A 15,019-nucleotide genomic window follows, 5' to 3' on the forward strand; every position below is an offset into this window, starting at 1 on the left:
AACCGGAGCTCGAGGATGCGCCGTTCGAGGAGGCCACATTTCCAAAACTGGTCGTCTGGATGTTGTGGTAATGTGTCAGCTTTCAGGGATTGTAACGAAGCAATGATAACCTCGCAATACTTGGCGGTGTGCTCACATATCGTCATGGTGAATAGCAATTGGAGGCACATGGCAGAAAGAGGCATCCCATTCAACGGCCCCGATCTTGGCAGTGGGACACTTGAGCCGCAACGGGGCATCTGGGCCGGTCTGCCGACCGTCACAGGCTCCACGCCGGTAGCCCCACAACGACCCCACCAATGCCAGTCACGCTGAACCCCGCCTCCAGTCGCAAGTGTCAGTGGGTTGCGGTGGTCTTTCCCCTCCCTTAGACTAGTTCGCTTCCCGCAGCATTGGGAAGCTGTCACTGCCAGTGTCCCTTCCCTTCCCATGTGTAAGGTCTTCTCTTACACTTTCCTCTCTGTTGGGGACCAATGAGAACATCTCTAAAAGTCAGACAACGTCCTCCTTTTGCTCCTTTTCACGGACAGTTCTTTCCGCTTGTCTTGGGCTGATCCGTCCGAACCATTATCTATATACGAGATCAAGATATCCCCGCCCAGCGCCAGCCTTTTTCAGATCTCCCAAACGGCCCGCTTGGAAAGCCAATCGTTTAGAGGATAACCTGGCCGTCTTCAGCTTTCCTTTCGCCTCTCCAAGGATAGAAGGGTGGATATCACAGCAGGGCCCCAGAGATTCTCGAACTTTTTTTTTACCTAAAACTTCCAACCAGGGGGGCGCACTCCTCATCCCACCCTTTATCCATTTCCATTTGTCCACAAACCCAGAAGCGAAACGCGAGTGTGGCGACACTTTAGGGAAAGACGAGACCGGACCGGGGAACGTCACCTATACCTATACCTTGCGCGTTCCCGCCGCTGCTGCTGCTTCTGATCTTGTTGACAGGAAGTTTACCATTGACATTTCCTCCCAACTACGACAACACCACCACACTTTCACACATCGCACTACACCACAGCCAGCGTATTTTGATTTTCTTGACGTTTTCGACAAAATCTAATATCTAATCTCCCCTCTCACCACCACCCATCCCCTCTCCTCCCTCAAAGCCGCGAAAATGCCCGCCAACACCCCAACAAAACAGCGCAAAATCGCCATTGTCGGCTCCCGCTCCGTCGGTCAGTTTTCTTCTCTCTCTCCCTCCCTCTCTCTCTCTCTCTCTCTAACACACCTCTCCCACAGGTAAATCCTCGCTCGCGGTCCGCTACGTAGACGGGCACTTTGTTGAGTCGTACTACCCCACCATCGAAAACACCTTTAGCAAAGAGATTCGGTACAAGGGGCAGGAATATTCGACGGAAATTGTCGACACTGCGGGCCAGGATGAGTACAGCATCCTGAACAGCAAGCACTTTATTGGGATTCACGGGTACATGCTGGTGTACTCGGTCAGCAGCCTGCCGAGCTTTGAGATGGTGCAGGTGATTAGGGATAAGATTTTGAACCATTTGGTGAGTTGCGCGAGCGTTAGCGAGGGCTATACCATCGCTTTCTGCGAGAATTGGAGGGTAAATGTAGGATATTAGGCTGACTTGTGACGAAAAAAAAAAATAGGGAACGGACTCGGTCCCCATCTGCATCGTGGGTAACAAGTGTGATCTTCGTCCTGAGCAGCGACAGGTCACGCCGGAAGAGGGGAAGGCGCTTTGCGAAAAGTTCAAGTGCGCGTGGACCGAGGCGAGCGCGAGGTATGATGAGAATGTAGCCAAGGCGTTTGAGCTGTTGATTGGGCAGATTGAGAAGACGCAGAATCCTGGGGAGGAGGTGGGGGGGAGTAAGTGTGTTTTGATGTGAAGGATGGGAAGAGGGGAGAAGAGGTGGGGGGTAATGGATCGGAGATACCCAAGAGAGAGAAGTAAGGAGAGGGGGTAATGGACCTGGAATGGGACACAACAACGTTTTTTTTTGTTTTGGTGATTGGTTGCGGGGCTAGGGAGTAAAGCAGGGCATGGTGAAAGTGTCTTGTTACTTTGCTGGTTTGCCGCTGGGTTGGTTGTCACAGTTGTGAAGTGCCCTCGTTTTCAACAGGGGCATGTTCTCTACGTTTTTTTTTGTTCACGATTTGATATGCAATGTATGAACCGGGGGAGGTTTTACGTTTTCTTGTCTTTTCTTTTCTCATCATCTGTTTTCTTTTTCTCGGCCGAGGTCGGCAACGGTTATATGTTTCGGGAAAGGGATGGGGAAACGAGAAACGAGGGGGCGTCGAACGGGTTTTGCGGTTGTTTGTTGATGTCTATTTTGTGTCATGTTGTGTATGATGAAGCGGGCGGTATAAGTCACAGGGAGTCGATCCTACCATGCATATATCTTTCACACAAAAAAAATAAATCTACGACACCCTTTACGGTTGTTGTTTTTCTTTTTTGCTTCTTCGACTAGATGCGATGGGCTGAAGGTTTTGCTTCAACCCACTGCGTTTGCTCGAGGAGACAAGAAAGGAAAACAATAACTGTAAAGGGTGTCGTGGATCTGATATGAACATATTTTCTCCCTCCTGAAAATTAACACTGGATGCTGGGCATGATCGACTGGTGGATGAGTAGAGAAGGATCAAGGCTGACTGTTTGATAAGTCACAGATGGAAATACAGGTGACACGCATGTACAGATGAGCCGTTCAAAGTGACCGGCTCGAAGCAAGAGTCAACACCTCACTTCAACACAAAAACAAATAACAATACTTTTTCAGTTCAAATCATTACACACTCACAAAACTCCCTGCTTCCCATGAATCATCCAACTCTTTTTTATATTTCTACCAAAAAGCACTTAACGAATAGGAATCTCCTTTGTCTCCTCCGCCTTCTTGGCCTTGCCAGGGAAAGGGATAAAGTCAGGGGCGCCAGGAAGGTACTTGCGCAGTGGCTCTGGGATTTTGACGCCCTAAATCACATTGTCAGCATATCACATCACTCAACACACTCCCCCCAGGTCAAGAACTTACATCCTCAGTCTGGAAGTTTTCCAAAATGGCGCAAATAGTTCTCGTGGTGGCGGTAAGCGTAGAGTTGAGGGCGTGGACATAGGTCTTCTTGATCTCGGTCTGTTTCTTGACGCCGAAGCGGATCTCGAGGTCTCTGCTCTGGTAGTCGGTGCAGTTGGAGCATGAGACCAGCTCCTTGAACTCTCCTTGGTGGGGGAACCAAGCCTCGAGATCGAGCTTCTTGGAGGCGGCGTTGTTGAGCGCGCCGGAAACGATGGCCACGACGCGGTAGGGGATGCCGAGCGACTTGTAAAACTCCTCCGAGTTGGCAATCATCTGGTCAAACATCTCCCACGACTTCTCGGGATCCGTGAGGCAGAACTGCTCCACCTTGGTAAATTCGTGGACGCGGAAAATGCCCCAGACATCTCTGCCGTGCTAGAGGGGTGTGAGCAAATGTTTGTGCAGGATAGACGGGGGCAAAGGACATACAGCACCAGCCTCCTTGCGGAAGCATGTCGAGTAACCGGCATACTTGAGAGGGAGGTCCTTGGATTGAAGCCACTCGTCGCTGTGGAACGCGGAGATGGGCTGTTCCGAGGTCTGTTGGATATCGGTATCAGAAGCATGCCAAGGTATTCTCATCGAATGTCACGGTGATACAAGTGCAAGAAATAGGGGTAAAAAGGGGCTACTCACAGCGATCAGGTACTTGTCAGCTTGGTCGCCAGTGACCTTGTACAGCTCCTCGTCGAATCTGAACCAACGTTAGCATTTAACCTCTATCGTCAGTCCAGAAGGTGAACTAACTGTGAGAGCTGAGCGGTCTTGGCCATTTGCTCCTTAAGCATGAGCATAGGAGTGCCAAGAGCGATGTAGTCCTTCTGGTCCAAGAACTCGAGACCATAGTTGATGATAGCCCTGTTTGTCTCCCGTCAGTATCCTCTCTGCAGTTTCGAAAAGAGTGTCGAATACGTACTGGTTCAAGAAGAGGCCCCACTTCTTGAGGAAGTAACCACGATGGCCAACAACCTTGACACCTCTGACTGGGTCGTATCCGTCGAGCTTCTCGAGAACTTCGTGGTCTGTCCAACGTCATGTCCTTAGCCATTGCTTCTTTCCAACCATAGATCTGCGGTGTTTCTCACGAGAAAGGACATTCTTCTTCTCAAACGTGACGCCCTCGGGAGCCCACGTCCGTACGACCTCGTTGTTGTCCTCGTTGTTAGACACAGGAACCGACTCGTGAACAAGATTTCCGATGGTCTTGAGCTTAGCATTCAAGATCTGCTGCTTCTCAGCAGCCTGGGCGAGCATGTCCTTCTTTTCCTTTTCGAGCTCGGCCTTCTTAGCGAGGAGTTCGGTGACATCTTCCTTGGCCTGTTTGCGAGTGCGCGCGCATGTCAGATAGCCGTCGCAAACATGATGCTGGATGAGGTTCAAGGTTTATGGTACCTTCTTCTTAGGGCCGATCTGCTTCTGAACCTCGTTGATCTTGGCGTTGAATTGTGTGGCCGCGTACTGAGCTGTTATGGGTGATCAGAGAGATCAATCAGTCTACTGTGGCATGTTGTACAATTCGGGACAGACTAGAAGTTGACTCACTCTTGCGGTGGTCCTCGAACAGGGCAATCACCTCGTCGACAGCCTCCTCGGGAGCATGGCGCTTGCGCTGGGACTCCCTGATCTTCTCGGGGTTGCCGCCGCGCTCGGCAATGAAGTCGTTGATGTCGAGCATGGTGGTGACTGGTACTGGTAGGTGATGTGGTGTAGAGGAAGAAGAGGATGTCACGGCAAAAAGATATGGAAAGATGGCAAAGTACACACAGTCACAAACACAACGTCGCAACTTGACTTGCACACACAGTGGATGGATGGACTGATAGAAGGACGGGACTCGCTCTCGAGGACAGTCGCAACGGTATGGCGGGGCAGATAATTATTTCGACGGCGGGGTGGAGGGGAAGGTGGGGCCTCGATCTGCTTCCAAGTTCAAAGATGAGACCAGGGGCCAGGGGTCCTCCTTTTTTATAGCGATATCCACCCAATCATCCCTGTGACTCAGGCCAAGAAGGGATGCTGTCATTCGTCGTAGATGCATATAAAAGAATGAGAACTGTATTTACAGGTTAAGAATACAGCGTATGAGTAACGATTTATCACACAGGTCAACCTCACAGCCCAATCCTGTCACTCATACAAACTCTTTCTCTTCCCACTTCCACTCTCAAGGACTCCCACAAACCGCCAAAATGACCGAAGCCCGCCACCAAGTCAACTTCATCACCGGCAACGCCAACAAGCTCTCCGAGGTAAAGGCCATCCTCGAGCCCGCCATCTCTGTCACAAACCAGTCCCTCGACCTTGTCGAGATCCAAGGCACTCTCGAGGAAGTAACCATTGACAAATGCCGCCGCGCCGCCGAACTCGTCGGCGGTCCCGTCTTGGTAGAAGACACCTGCCTCTGTTTCGATGCTCTGCAGGATCTCCCAGGACCATACATCAAGTGGTTCCTGGGGTCTATCGGCCACGAAGGTCTCAACAACATGTTGCTTGCCTATGAAGACAAGGGTGCCAAAGCTGTTTGCACGTTCGGATACTCTGCCGGACCTGGACATGAGCCCATCCTTTTCCAGGGCATCACACACGGAAAGATTGTGCCCGCAAGGGGGCCAAGCAACTTTGGCTGGGATCCTATTTTTGAGTATGAGGGGAAGACGTAGGTTTATTTTCAGAGGACGAGGAAGTGAGAAGAAGCTGACAGGACAACAGATACGCCGAGATGGACAAGGCCGAGAAGAACAAGATCTCTCACCGGAGCAGAGCTTTGGCGAAGCTCCAAGAGTGGTTCGCCAAGGAGATGACCGCGTAAGTCAAAATCTGAGAAATAAAAATAATCACATTGCGGACCAAACGATCAGTGCTTGAAATGTTTTACAAAAGCTCTACATGTCTGATAAGGCCCTCTAGCATCCAAAGAAGACCCGGCTGCCATCTCGATCTCTTGGACCATCTCTATTTCTATCTCCTCCTTTCCCTCCTAATACCGCCTAGCATAGCACTCTTGTTTCAAGCGCAATGTGATAAAATAGTGCTACTGAACCATATTCGCTACCTGTCTGAGCTAAATTGGCTCATGGAAATGATATCCCTGAAATATAGCCAAGAATACCACAGCAGTATGACTACTCGCTTGTCCCACTGATAACCATCAGTACGCTCCATGCCCTCGTCCTCTCCTTCCTCTCCTACCTCCTCTTCCTCCTCCACGTGGCCGCTGGTGGTGAACCAGGTACGTCGGCATCTCACCAAAAAGAGTCTCAAGCGTCTTTTCGACGTTGTCCGCCACCTTTTTCCTAACGCGGAACCGTGCCCACACCACCGCTGTATCCTCCTCTGTCGTCTCGTAACCATGAAGCATCCTACAGATCATTAGCAATCCGCACACATCTTCCCAGAACAGAAGTCTTACTCGCCCTGTGTACTTCCCTATCCTCCCACAGGTACCACCCCAGGAAGAAGCCTATTTCTCGTCAGCGCCCATCATCATCATCAACATCATCAACAATTTAGTCCAACCCACTTCAAAAGCTCAAACTCTTTAAAATCCCCCAAATACCCCCCACCCCTCCTATACCCCTTCAGCGCCCCATCCGGATAAGGATACCTCGCCGGCACCACCCCCGCCCCCCTCTTCCCATCGCCACCATTATTACTCTTATTGTTCATCCCCACCATCCCCAAAACCTGATAACAATCCTTAAAATGCGGATCGAAAACCAACAACCTCCCCTCCCCCGTCCCCGCCCCCCTCTCAAACCCAACAATAGTCATCGAATGCCCCAAATGCTGAAAATACAACGGCGGTAACCCCGTCAACCTCACCTTGCCCCCCTCCCCCCTCACTATCGCCTTGTCATCTGACCTAAAGTACTCCTCCACCGTCCTCAGCAGCATCTCGACCGCCTTGGCGGGGGACTTGTCCTTGATCGACTGGGCAGCAAACGGGACGCCCAAGTACCTAAACATGGCCACTGCCTCGGGGGTGCCAATGTACTTTCTCGTGTTGCGTATCCCGCCTGTTTCGGCGCGGCCCGTGGCGGAGATGTTGTTGTCCCAGGCCGCCTCGATGTAGTCTTGGATTTGGAAAATTGTTGGGATTTGGGAGGCGAGCTTGTGGGCGTTGGGGATGGTGGTTGATTGGGGGGGTTGGGTTAGGTAGGAGCAGAGCATTTGGATGTTGCGGTAGCCGCAGAAGCCGCCTTCGCGCTTGAGCTTGGAGATGTGGTGGACGCAGGGGTGGCAGAGGTAGGCGCGGTGGGTCGAGGGGGAGGATTCGAGTAGTTGGGCTAGGACCGGGACTACGCCTGGGGGGTTTTGTTAAGTGTTTTGCGTGAATTCGAGAGCTTTGAGACTGCTTACCAGCTGTTTGGACTTGTCCCTTTTTCCGTAAAAGGTCCGCAAGCCAGTCTGGCATTCGGTCTTCGTGCGCATATCTACCGAGATGCTTCCTCTGTTCGGTTTCAATGTTAACAAGAGACCCTTTCTTACTTAAAATGCAGACATGAACTTACACCCAACCGCGCCCCGCGCGTTTTACTCTCGGAATCGCCAGACGTCTTAGAATCATGGCGACGCCATAGAATACGATGTGAATATGAAGAGGAACTAGGCATTTTTAGGAGTCTTTTCCACGCTGATATCGCCTTGGAGTGGCGTGTACTTGGCTCTGAGGCCTTGTGAGATGATTTTGATACTGATTCAGGAGCGTTTGATAAGGGTGATGATGATGTAGTAGGTTCTGACACCGCTGTGATAGGGTCTGGTGGGGGAGGGTGATGATCATGGACGTCGGTCTCCTCTGTGGTATGGAGTTCTAAGTGATATTCCACCTGGCTAAGAAGAAGAAATTCTCCACACCCTTCAACCGGGCACTCGACGTATCCTGGATCGTCGTCATTGCCCGTGTTGGCAGTGCCATTACTATTTGGAGAAGGGGAGGTGCGGTCTTGATCAGCAGCAGCAAGAAAGGGCGGTTCTCCTTCAGCGTGCAGCGTTTCCATGTGCTTTGTCACGTTGCGCACCTGAATTAGCGGGCAGGCTCTACGGGGGTTGGGGTCGGGGTCACTTCAAAGATGGGAAGCCGGCGACAATATCATTGTGTTCTGCAAACGGAAGGGACTTACAAGCAGCATTTGATACTCGCCCTCTCTGGTCTTCCAGCCACAAAAGGGGCACTCCATTGTGTCTGTCATGGCTGGATGGAGCTCCAGAGGGGCTTTGTCTGTTCGAGTCCAGCTGCAGGGTCGTCGCGTGGAGGGCAAGGATAATGGTATCCATCAAAGAGGGCGATGTGACTTTGCTGTAGGAACCCGAGGATACATGATATCCGCAAAAAGAGCGTAATGATACTTTGCCATGACGAGAGAATGCGGCACGTTCCCAGAGTTGCGTGAAACTTGCCCCGAGAGAAGGCCTGTTGGCCAATTGGTTGATACTGGATGGTGCCGAACCACCGTTGGCAGAGTGGCAAGTTATGCCATGCCTTGTTCGGCTTAGGGTATGCCGTTGGATATGCAAGGGTGCTCTATACCGCGACAAACCTTCAAGGTGCCCATCTTGATAGATGTTGTCCTTGATGTCCCTACCCAGGCAACTTGAGGTTATTCCAACTCGGCTGATCATCAACAACTACGGTGACCCAACGCTCTGGGTCACTTTCGTTACGAGCTCGCCTGGTCAGCCCTGGTATTTAAGCTGGTATTGAAAGGTTTGCCCCGCAAAACCGCCGCGGAGAGTCGGCCCAATGCGGTTAGACTGTTGGTTTTACTGCCACTCTTCAACCGTTTGGAGTTGGAATCTTGACTTCTTTTCTTTTCGCTTTCCAACATCGATTTTTTGATCTTGTTGTACTTCAACTTTCACGGGGTTACCGATGCAGCAATACATCTCGTGAGAGCTTCATGTTTCATTTCCATCAATTGGCCGGAGCGTATTCAGCTGGAGTCGGTTCCCAATCCGGAAGTCATGGCGATACATCGCGTATTCGCGGCAACACATCAACTGCCTGTGACCGCAACTTGGAGTCCCTGATCTGGCTTAATTCCGATGCATCACAGGGCCACCTTCACGCTACATCCCCTATGAAACACCTCTACGACTTTGCCGTCGTTTATTCCAAATGGCGGAGGCACAAACAAGCCGATTGCAAGATCGCCGTCACCCAAGTTTGGTAGCAGCGCATGTGGTCAGCAGCTCTGCAGCAAAAGGGCGCGGCGCGGGGGGAGGCATTGCGAGCTATTAACCGACGCTGCCTCGGAGTAGTGTTTCGATCTCGTCGGAAGCGTACCTATGCCACATCTTCGTACATACAGCCGAAGAAACCGTCGGATGCCGCCTTTGTCAGCTGTACCATCGACGTTGTAGTAGATGACCTCTATCGCAATTGTCGTCAGCGGATTCAGAACCCGAACACCGATCTTTGCAACACCGAAATCCGATCATCAATTTGTTGTGCATGCTGTCACGATGAAGTCAAATCCTAGTTGCGATCCCGTCGCTGCCTGTGACTCCCAGCCGATATGTTTTCCGCACTAAAAGATTACCCATTGGGGCGCAGCTGACTATTCTCTACCAGGACATGGAACTACCTAGTTTTGTTTTCCATCTTACGGCCCAAGCTCTCGTCGTTGGCAGCTATGACGTGTCGGCGTTGAACCCTCCTGTTCATGGGAACATTCGAGCCCGGGAGATCCGCCCCAGTGGACGCCAGGGACTTCGCTAACGAAGCTCATGATGCCTAAACAGGAATCTTGTTCATGCCTGGGTCGAACTGCCTCTCCCACATGGCCCCAGGCAACAATATGCTGTCAGGAGATGCAATATCTTCACCACAGTGAAGACGTCAAGGCCGAAGAGCGAGACAGTGCCGTCACCGACATCTGGCCCTCATGGAATCAAACGAAGAGCCCACTGCGCATACCCGGATCGCCCAGGAAAACCGGATGCCGAGGTAACATTGCGTCGATACGAGCTTTTGGTCATGTCGTCAGGCTATCGAAAGTTCTTTCTTGTCACTGATAGAATCCCTCCAAACAGGCCGAGGGGAAGCACGCGAACATTGTTCTCAACGTTGAAGAAACTCAATGTGAAGCTTGAAGAATACTTCGGAGCTAACAGCTTTGGGGGACGATATCGTCAGCAACTCACTTACATCCGGTCTTGGCGCAAGCGGGAGATCTCCGAGTCGAAAAGTCTTGGCTTTCCATTCTTAACCACGACAAGCTTTCCCCCAGTCCGCTACCAGACTTGGGACCCGCCGTTTGGCCAACAAGCCACTCCCTCCCTTTCCTCAACACCGGTAGTCAATTGCACCCTGCCGAGTAGGTTGGTGCCACGCGCAGTATTCTCACTAAGCCCTACGCATGGCGAATATCGGGGTGTCACGTCAAACTAGCACCTCTAGCGTGACACAGGCGAATCAAGGTATGGCCTAATAATGCTAGGGCACGGCAGAAGAGCCCTGTAGAGCTCATCGACTAGGCCCATGTTCCCCTGAGGCGAGTATTCCGTTAGCTTCCAGGCAGGTATTCATTGCGTGTCTTCGATGAAAGGTTTCGCCCCCAAACAAATGAACACTTACAGATCAGCTGTGTAATTGTTCATGCAAGGACGTTTCCAGAGCCGAAATGTGGCGGCGGCAGAGCACGCAGTGCACATTGCAAATCAGGGATCGGTCGACACGATCAAAACAAGCTTCCGGCTTCATTATGGCCTGGCTTTGGAGGCTGTGGCACAACAACATCACGAGCATGGACATTCTAGTGGCCGCGGAGAAGCCAAAAGATTCCAACTTTGATGTTAGAGATGAGGTAAGCGACAATGTTATTGGCTGTGAATGCTGATCGGATTCACAAAACAGTGAGGGAAATACCACACGCACATCTAGATATGAGGGAGCAACCAATATCAGTGGACTTGATCTCTAGATTGGGAAGGCGACACCACAACACAGAAGAGTCACAGACTTGATATCTTGCATATCGCAAGGGTTCTCCCGTGACAGTCTCGGGGAGCGGAATCGGCTGTGATTGGGCGCCAGATCAGCAATTGAGGCTGAAGCAGGTAAGCCTTGGCTACATGATAGTACATATTCACATAACCATCAGGAGAACAGGAGTGGGTTTGAGGACGTCTAGAGAGGGCATAGGTGAAAGGAGGTTGCCGTCTCACCTGCAAAGATCACTAAACCAGCAGTGATTGGCAGAACAGTGCATGCTCTGGCTGTGTTTAGTTGACCGGATTACTCAACCCACTGGCTCTACTATTTCATTCCCGCACATGCTGCAAGGCCCCTGGAACCGATCTTACTCGATTTTCCCTCTAGTCTTTTGTTAGGTAATACTTTGGTACATGTGAAAACAAAGATAGGATCAACTTTCCACCATTTGACCCCGGGCTAAGCAGGGATCTCGGAAGTGGGTGTAACGGTTGCTGAGTTAATCACCATTTTCCACGTTGCGGAGACACACCCTTCTTTTTACTTGGCTACCTAGAGTAAACCCCCGGACAATCGCACGGGGCGGCATTCTAGCGTACGGCGGTAGCTGCAAGCAAAGGACATCCGCCTCCCGAAGCTGTCATCCTGGGCGTCATGTTCTTCCCACACCTGGCTACCTGGCTGTTGCTTTACCTACACAAACTACTTAGCTGGTATGTCATCATGGAGGGGGGAGGAGGAGAAACGAGGGGTGATTGTGTGTGTTACTTCCAGCCACTCCACGTACGTAGAAAGGAACCTCGGAATTAAGAAGCGGGTATAAACTTGGGGGTGGTTGTGATGAGGGGAGGAGGGGGGGGGGCGGAAGAAACTGGGTTACAGTATGGAGGAATATAACTTGAAGCTCCCTCCCCCACATGGAAGTTCGGATTCAGCTCGAGAGAGATTCAGCAAACAAGGTTTTGGTATAGCTATAAAAACATTGAAGTTGTGTGTTGAATACTGGGACATACTCTACCACTTGCTACATCTTACCTTTTTTTCTTACGAGTTACCCAATCCAGATACTAACCACCATTTACTTCCAACCAAAAATGGCAGACACTCTAAAGAGGACATTCCATGGTGAGTAAACCCCCTGCCAAGACTTTGTCATCAACCCCAACCTGCCTTACCTCACTCACACCCATCATCATCATCACCATTGTATCTTGCCCTCCCATTCGGAGGGACGGGAAAACAATATACATGCATACACTTTCCTGACATCAGCTAACCACCACCCTGTTCCCCCACAGGCTGCCTAACCTGCCGCAAACGCAAAGTCCGCTGCCTCGGCGGCTCCCCCTCCTGCCAAAACTGCTCCCGCATGAACATCACCTGCCACTCCTCCTTCGAGACCAACCTCCGCATCAGGGTGTCAACGCCCACAGGACAAAAACTGGTGGACAACAGGCCTGCCCCCCCTATCCGGGGACCTCGCCGTTGTTTACTGCAACCCCCCGCGGCAGCACCAGCACCAGCGTTTGACCACACCCACCAACGCCAACAAAACGAGACCTATCCCTCCATCACGTTCGAACCTCACTTTTCGTCGTTTTCCCTGTCTCAATCACCACCACCCCCACCCCCACCACCACCGACAGCGGGTTATGGGCAGGGTCAGGGTGGTGGATTGGCCGTTCAAGTCCCACCACAGTATACCACCACCACCACTCCAGCAGCGGTTTCGATCCCTAGTTTCGACAACGGGCTGTACAACTGGAACAGCAGCTTTGACTTTTCGTGTGTAGATCCCAGCCTTGACCCCGGTTTTGGGAATGGATTTAGCAATGGGGTTTTGGCGGGGATGGTGAACAGCAGCAGCACGATGGGGTACGGGGATTTGATGCCTGGACTGCTGCTGCCGCCGGGGTTTGCTACTTCGGCGCAGATGCCTGGGTTGGTGGTGGTATCGTCGGAGAGTGACTTTGGTGGTGGTGGCGGTGGTGGTGTTTTTCTTCCGGGGGGGCAGGAAGGGACGAAGGAGTGGGTTCCTAAACGGAGGAAGAGGAGCAAGAAGGTTGTTGAGAAGGAGGGGGAGGGGGAAGGGGGTGGGTGGTCGTATCACAGGTGAGTTTTGAAGAGGCTATGGATTCGTTTGGCCTTGGTGGTGATGCAATCTGGCTAACAAGTCGATAGACCACAGCCTTACCACTTGGCATAGCCATTTTTTTCTTGAAAGTCAACATAGTCCAGAAGGGCTCCAGTCACGGAGAAGGTATAACTTTGGTACCAGCCAGCTCATGCCATGATGCTCTGATGAGGGCTCAGCCATGGGAGACGACCACCCCGTGTGATCAGACCAGAGCTTGCAGCATTTTTACCGCCTACCGCAGCGAGAAGGGACACACTGAGGATAACAGCGACACGGAAACCGAGGGAGAAATGATAGCCGCCCCTCTTTCACGTTGGTGAAAGGAATGTTTTCCCGTTGCATGACATGATCCGCTGTTGAACTACACGAGAGCACCGATCAAGACCACCAGCCGGGCGCAGAAGGGAAACCAGTTCCACCAGTTGCCTTCAAAACTCGAGTACACGCACCGGGGGCATCCGAGAGGTCAAGATACCAGGGAGGTTGAGGAGGAGTTGAGAAAGGTGGGATGGGATGGGAGGGGAGTCGGAATCCCGAGATGGAGCCATCTTAAAGTATGACTGTGAGAGAGACGGGGTTCGAAGCTGACAAGAAGAAGAGAGACATGAAGTGTGGCATATCAGACGAGATCAATAGATATAAACCTTTTGCAATTATCCGGGTTCTACAACTTGGCGCACACAGTAAAAATCGTTTGTTTACGCAACTTTACGTTTCAACCCGTTACGCCGAAATCAAATTTTAGCGGGGGCACACTTTCACTTATACATTTTTTCTCACCACCCGCTCTCCTCTCACTCACCCCACTACTCATATTAATCTCACTCACCACTCACTCTCACCATCCGTACCCTCCTAAATTCTAACCCCCTTTCACCCCCAATATTTCACACCCGCAAACATGACAAGAACCCTCCCAAACATAATCCTAACCGGCACCCCAGGCACAGGCAAAACAACCCACGCCTCCCTCCTAGCCGAGCGCACCCCCCTCCGGCACCTCTCCATCAACGACGTCGTAAAAGACAAGGGCTGCCACGAGGGCTTCGACGAAGAATACCAGTCCTGGATCGTAGACGAGGACAAGCTCCTCGACGCGATCGAGGAGCAGGTCAAGGAAGGGGGGTGGATCATCGACTGGCATGCCTGCGACCTCTTCCCCAAGAGCTGGGTTGACTTGGTGGTCGTGTTGCGCGCCGGGACGGAGGTGTTGTTTGATCGGTTGAGTAAACGGTAGGTTATCCCCCCTCCCCCTTCCTCTGGATTTGGAGGGTACATGTCTGGAAAGGGAGGGGGGAAAGAGTGGTGTGGGCCAGGGCAGGAGGAAAATGAATTGATCGCTGACGGGAAGAATAGAAACTACCCCGACCACAAACTCCAAGAAAACCTCGACAGCGAAATCATGGACGTCCTCCTCCAAGAAGCCCGCGACAGCTACGACGAGGAGATCGTCGTCGAGCTCCAGTCCGGCGACGCCGACGAGCTAGAGGCAAATGTCGAGAGGATTGAGGCTTGGCTGGAGCAGTGGAAGAAGGATAATAACCAAAACTAACTTGTCTTTTCCTTATCAAAATTGGAGTTGGGATGGCATGGGGAAATTTGATGGGTCACATTTTTCACATGACGATTGGTTTTCAGTACCTTAGCTAAGGAAGGTAAAATTTTCAAAACCATGAGACACACATTCCCCCTGACTTAAACTGTGTGAAATATCAACATCAAGATGGCTGCAGCGAGTGAGTGAGTCGTCGGGCATCAAACCGTTCATCTCATATCAGAATGCATTAAACGAGGTTTTCAGTAAGATTTATATGGCGTAATGATACATGGCAATTACCAAAGTTACAGCCACTCAGCTCGTCCTGAACCTATCAATGACAACAGACGATGATATCAAC

At 51.5% G+C, this 15,019-nt stretch overlaps 6 protein-coding genes across 6 annotated transcripts; 4 read left to right on the top strand and 2 right to left on the bottom strand.

Annotated features, from left to right (window-relative positions):
- Window positions 1-355: 355 nt before the first annotated feature.
- RHB1 (GTP-binding protein) lies at window positions 356-2,439 on the top strand. Its single transcript, XM_062944239.1, has 3 exons — window positions 356-1,178; window positions 1,243-1,511; window positions 1,615-2,439. The coding sequence occupies exons 1-3, from the start codon at window positions 1,118-1,120 to the stop codon at window positions 1,852-1,854; spliced, it is 570 nt and encodes a 189-aa protein (XP_062803049.1). The 5' UTR covers window positions 356-1,117; the 3' UTR covers window positions 1,855-2,439.
- A 358-nt stretch (window positions 2,440-2,797) lies between these two features.
- Window positions 2,798-5,066, bottom strand: SES1 (Cytosolic seryl-tRNA synthetase). The gene is made up of 9 exons (XM_062944240.1): window positions 4,591-5,066; window positions 4,441-4,511; window positions 4,134-4,365; window positions 3,965-4,070; window positions 3,796-3,906; window positions 3,685-3,742; window positions 3,478-3,588; window positions 3,007-3,423; window positions 2,798-2,945 (listed from the first exon to the last, which is right to left on the bottom strand). The coding sequence occupies exons 1-9, from the start codon at window positions 4,721-4,723 to the stop codon at window positions 2,832-2,834; spliced, it is 1,353 nt and encodes a 450-aa protein (XP_062803050.1). The 5' UTR covers window positions 4,724-5,066; the 3' UTR covers window positions 2,798-2,831.
- On the top strand, window positions 4,773-6,060 carry HAM1 (nucleoside triphosphate pyrophosphohydrolase ham1). Its single transcript, XM_062944241.1, has 2 exons — window positions 4,773-5,704; window positions 5,758-6,060. The coding sequence occupies exons 1-2, from the start codon at window positions 5,130-5,132 to the stop codon at window positions 5,855-5,857; spliced, it is 675 nt and encodes a 224-aa protein (XP_062803051.1). The 5' UTR covers window positions 4,773-5,129; the 3' UTR covers window positions 5,858-6,060.
- On the bottom strand, window positions 5,928-8,843 carry QC764_205440 (uncharacterized protein). Its single transcript, XM_062944242.1, has 5 exons — window positions 8,172-8,843; window positions 7,560-8,051; window positions 7,408-7,498; window positions 6,458-7,352; window positions 5,928-6,407 (listed from the first exon to the last, which is right to left on the bottom strand). The coding sequence occupies exons 1-4, from the start codon at window positions 8,238-8,240 to the stop codon at window positions 6,547-6,549; spliced, it is 1,458 nt and encodes a 485-aa protein (XP_062803052.1). The 5' UTR covers window positions 8,241-8,843; the 3' UTR covers window positions 5,928-6,407; window positions 6,458-6,546.
- A 38-nt stretch (window positions 8,844-8,881) lies between these two features.
- QC764_205450 (uncharacterized protein) lies at window positions 8,882-13,190 on the top strand (the record flags this gene model as incomplete). The annotated part of the gene is made up of 3 exons (XM_062944243.1): window positions 8,882-12,109; window positions 12,283-13,096; window positions 13,166-13,190. The coding sequence occupies exons 1-3, from the start codon at window positions 12,079-12,081 to the stop codon at window positions 13,188-13,190; spliced, it is 870 nt and encodes a 289-aa protein (XP_062803053.1). The 5' UTR covers window positions 8,882-12,078.
- An 832-nt stretch (window positions 13,191-14,022) lies between these two features.
- Window positions 14,023-14,815, top strand: FAP7 (factor activating pos9; the record flags this gene model as incomplete). Its single annotated transcript, XM_062944244.1, has 2 exons — window positions 14,023-14,354; window positions 14,478-14,815. 2 exons carry the CDS (start codon window positions 14,023-14,025, stop codon window positions 14,671-14,673), a joined length of 528 nt encoding a protein of 175 aa, XP_062803054.1. The 3' UTR covers window positions 14,674-14,815.
- Window positions 14,816-15,019: the final 204 nt, after the last annotated feature.

This window comes from Podospora pseudoanserina, chromosome 2 (assembly GCF_035222485.1).
Source record: "Podospora pseudoanserina strain CBS 124.78 chromosome 2, whole genome shotgun sequence".
In the NCBI taxonomy this organism is placed as follows: Eukaryota; Fungi; Ascomycota; class Sordariomycetes; order Sordariales; family Podosporaceae; genus Podospora; species Podospora pseudoanserina.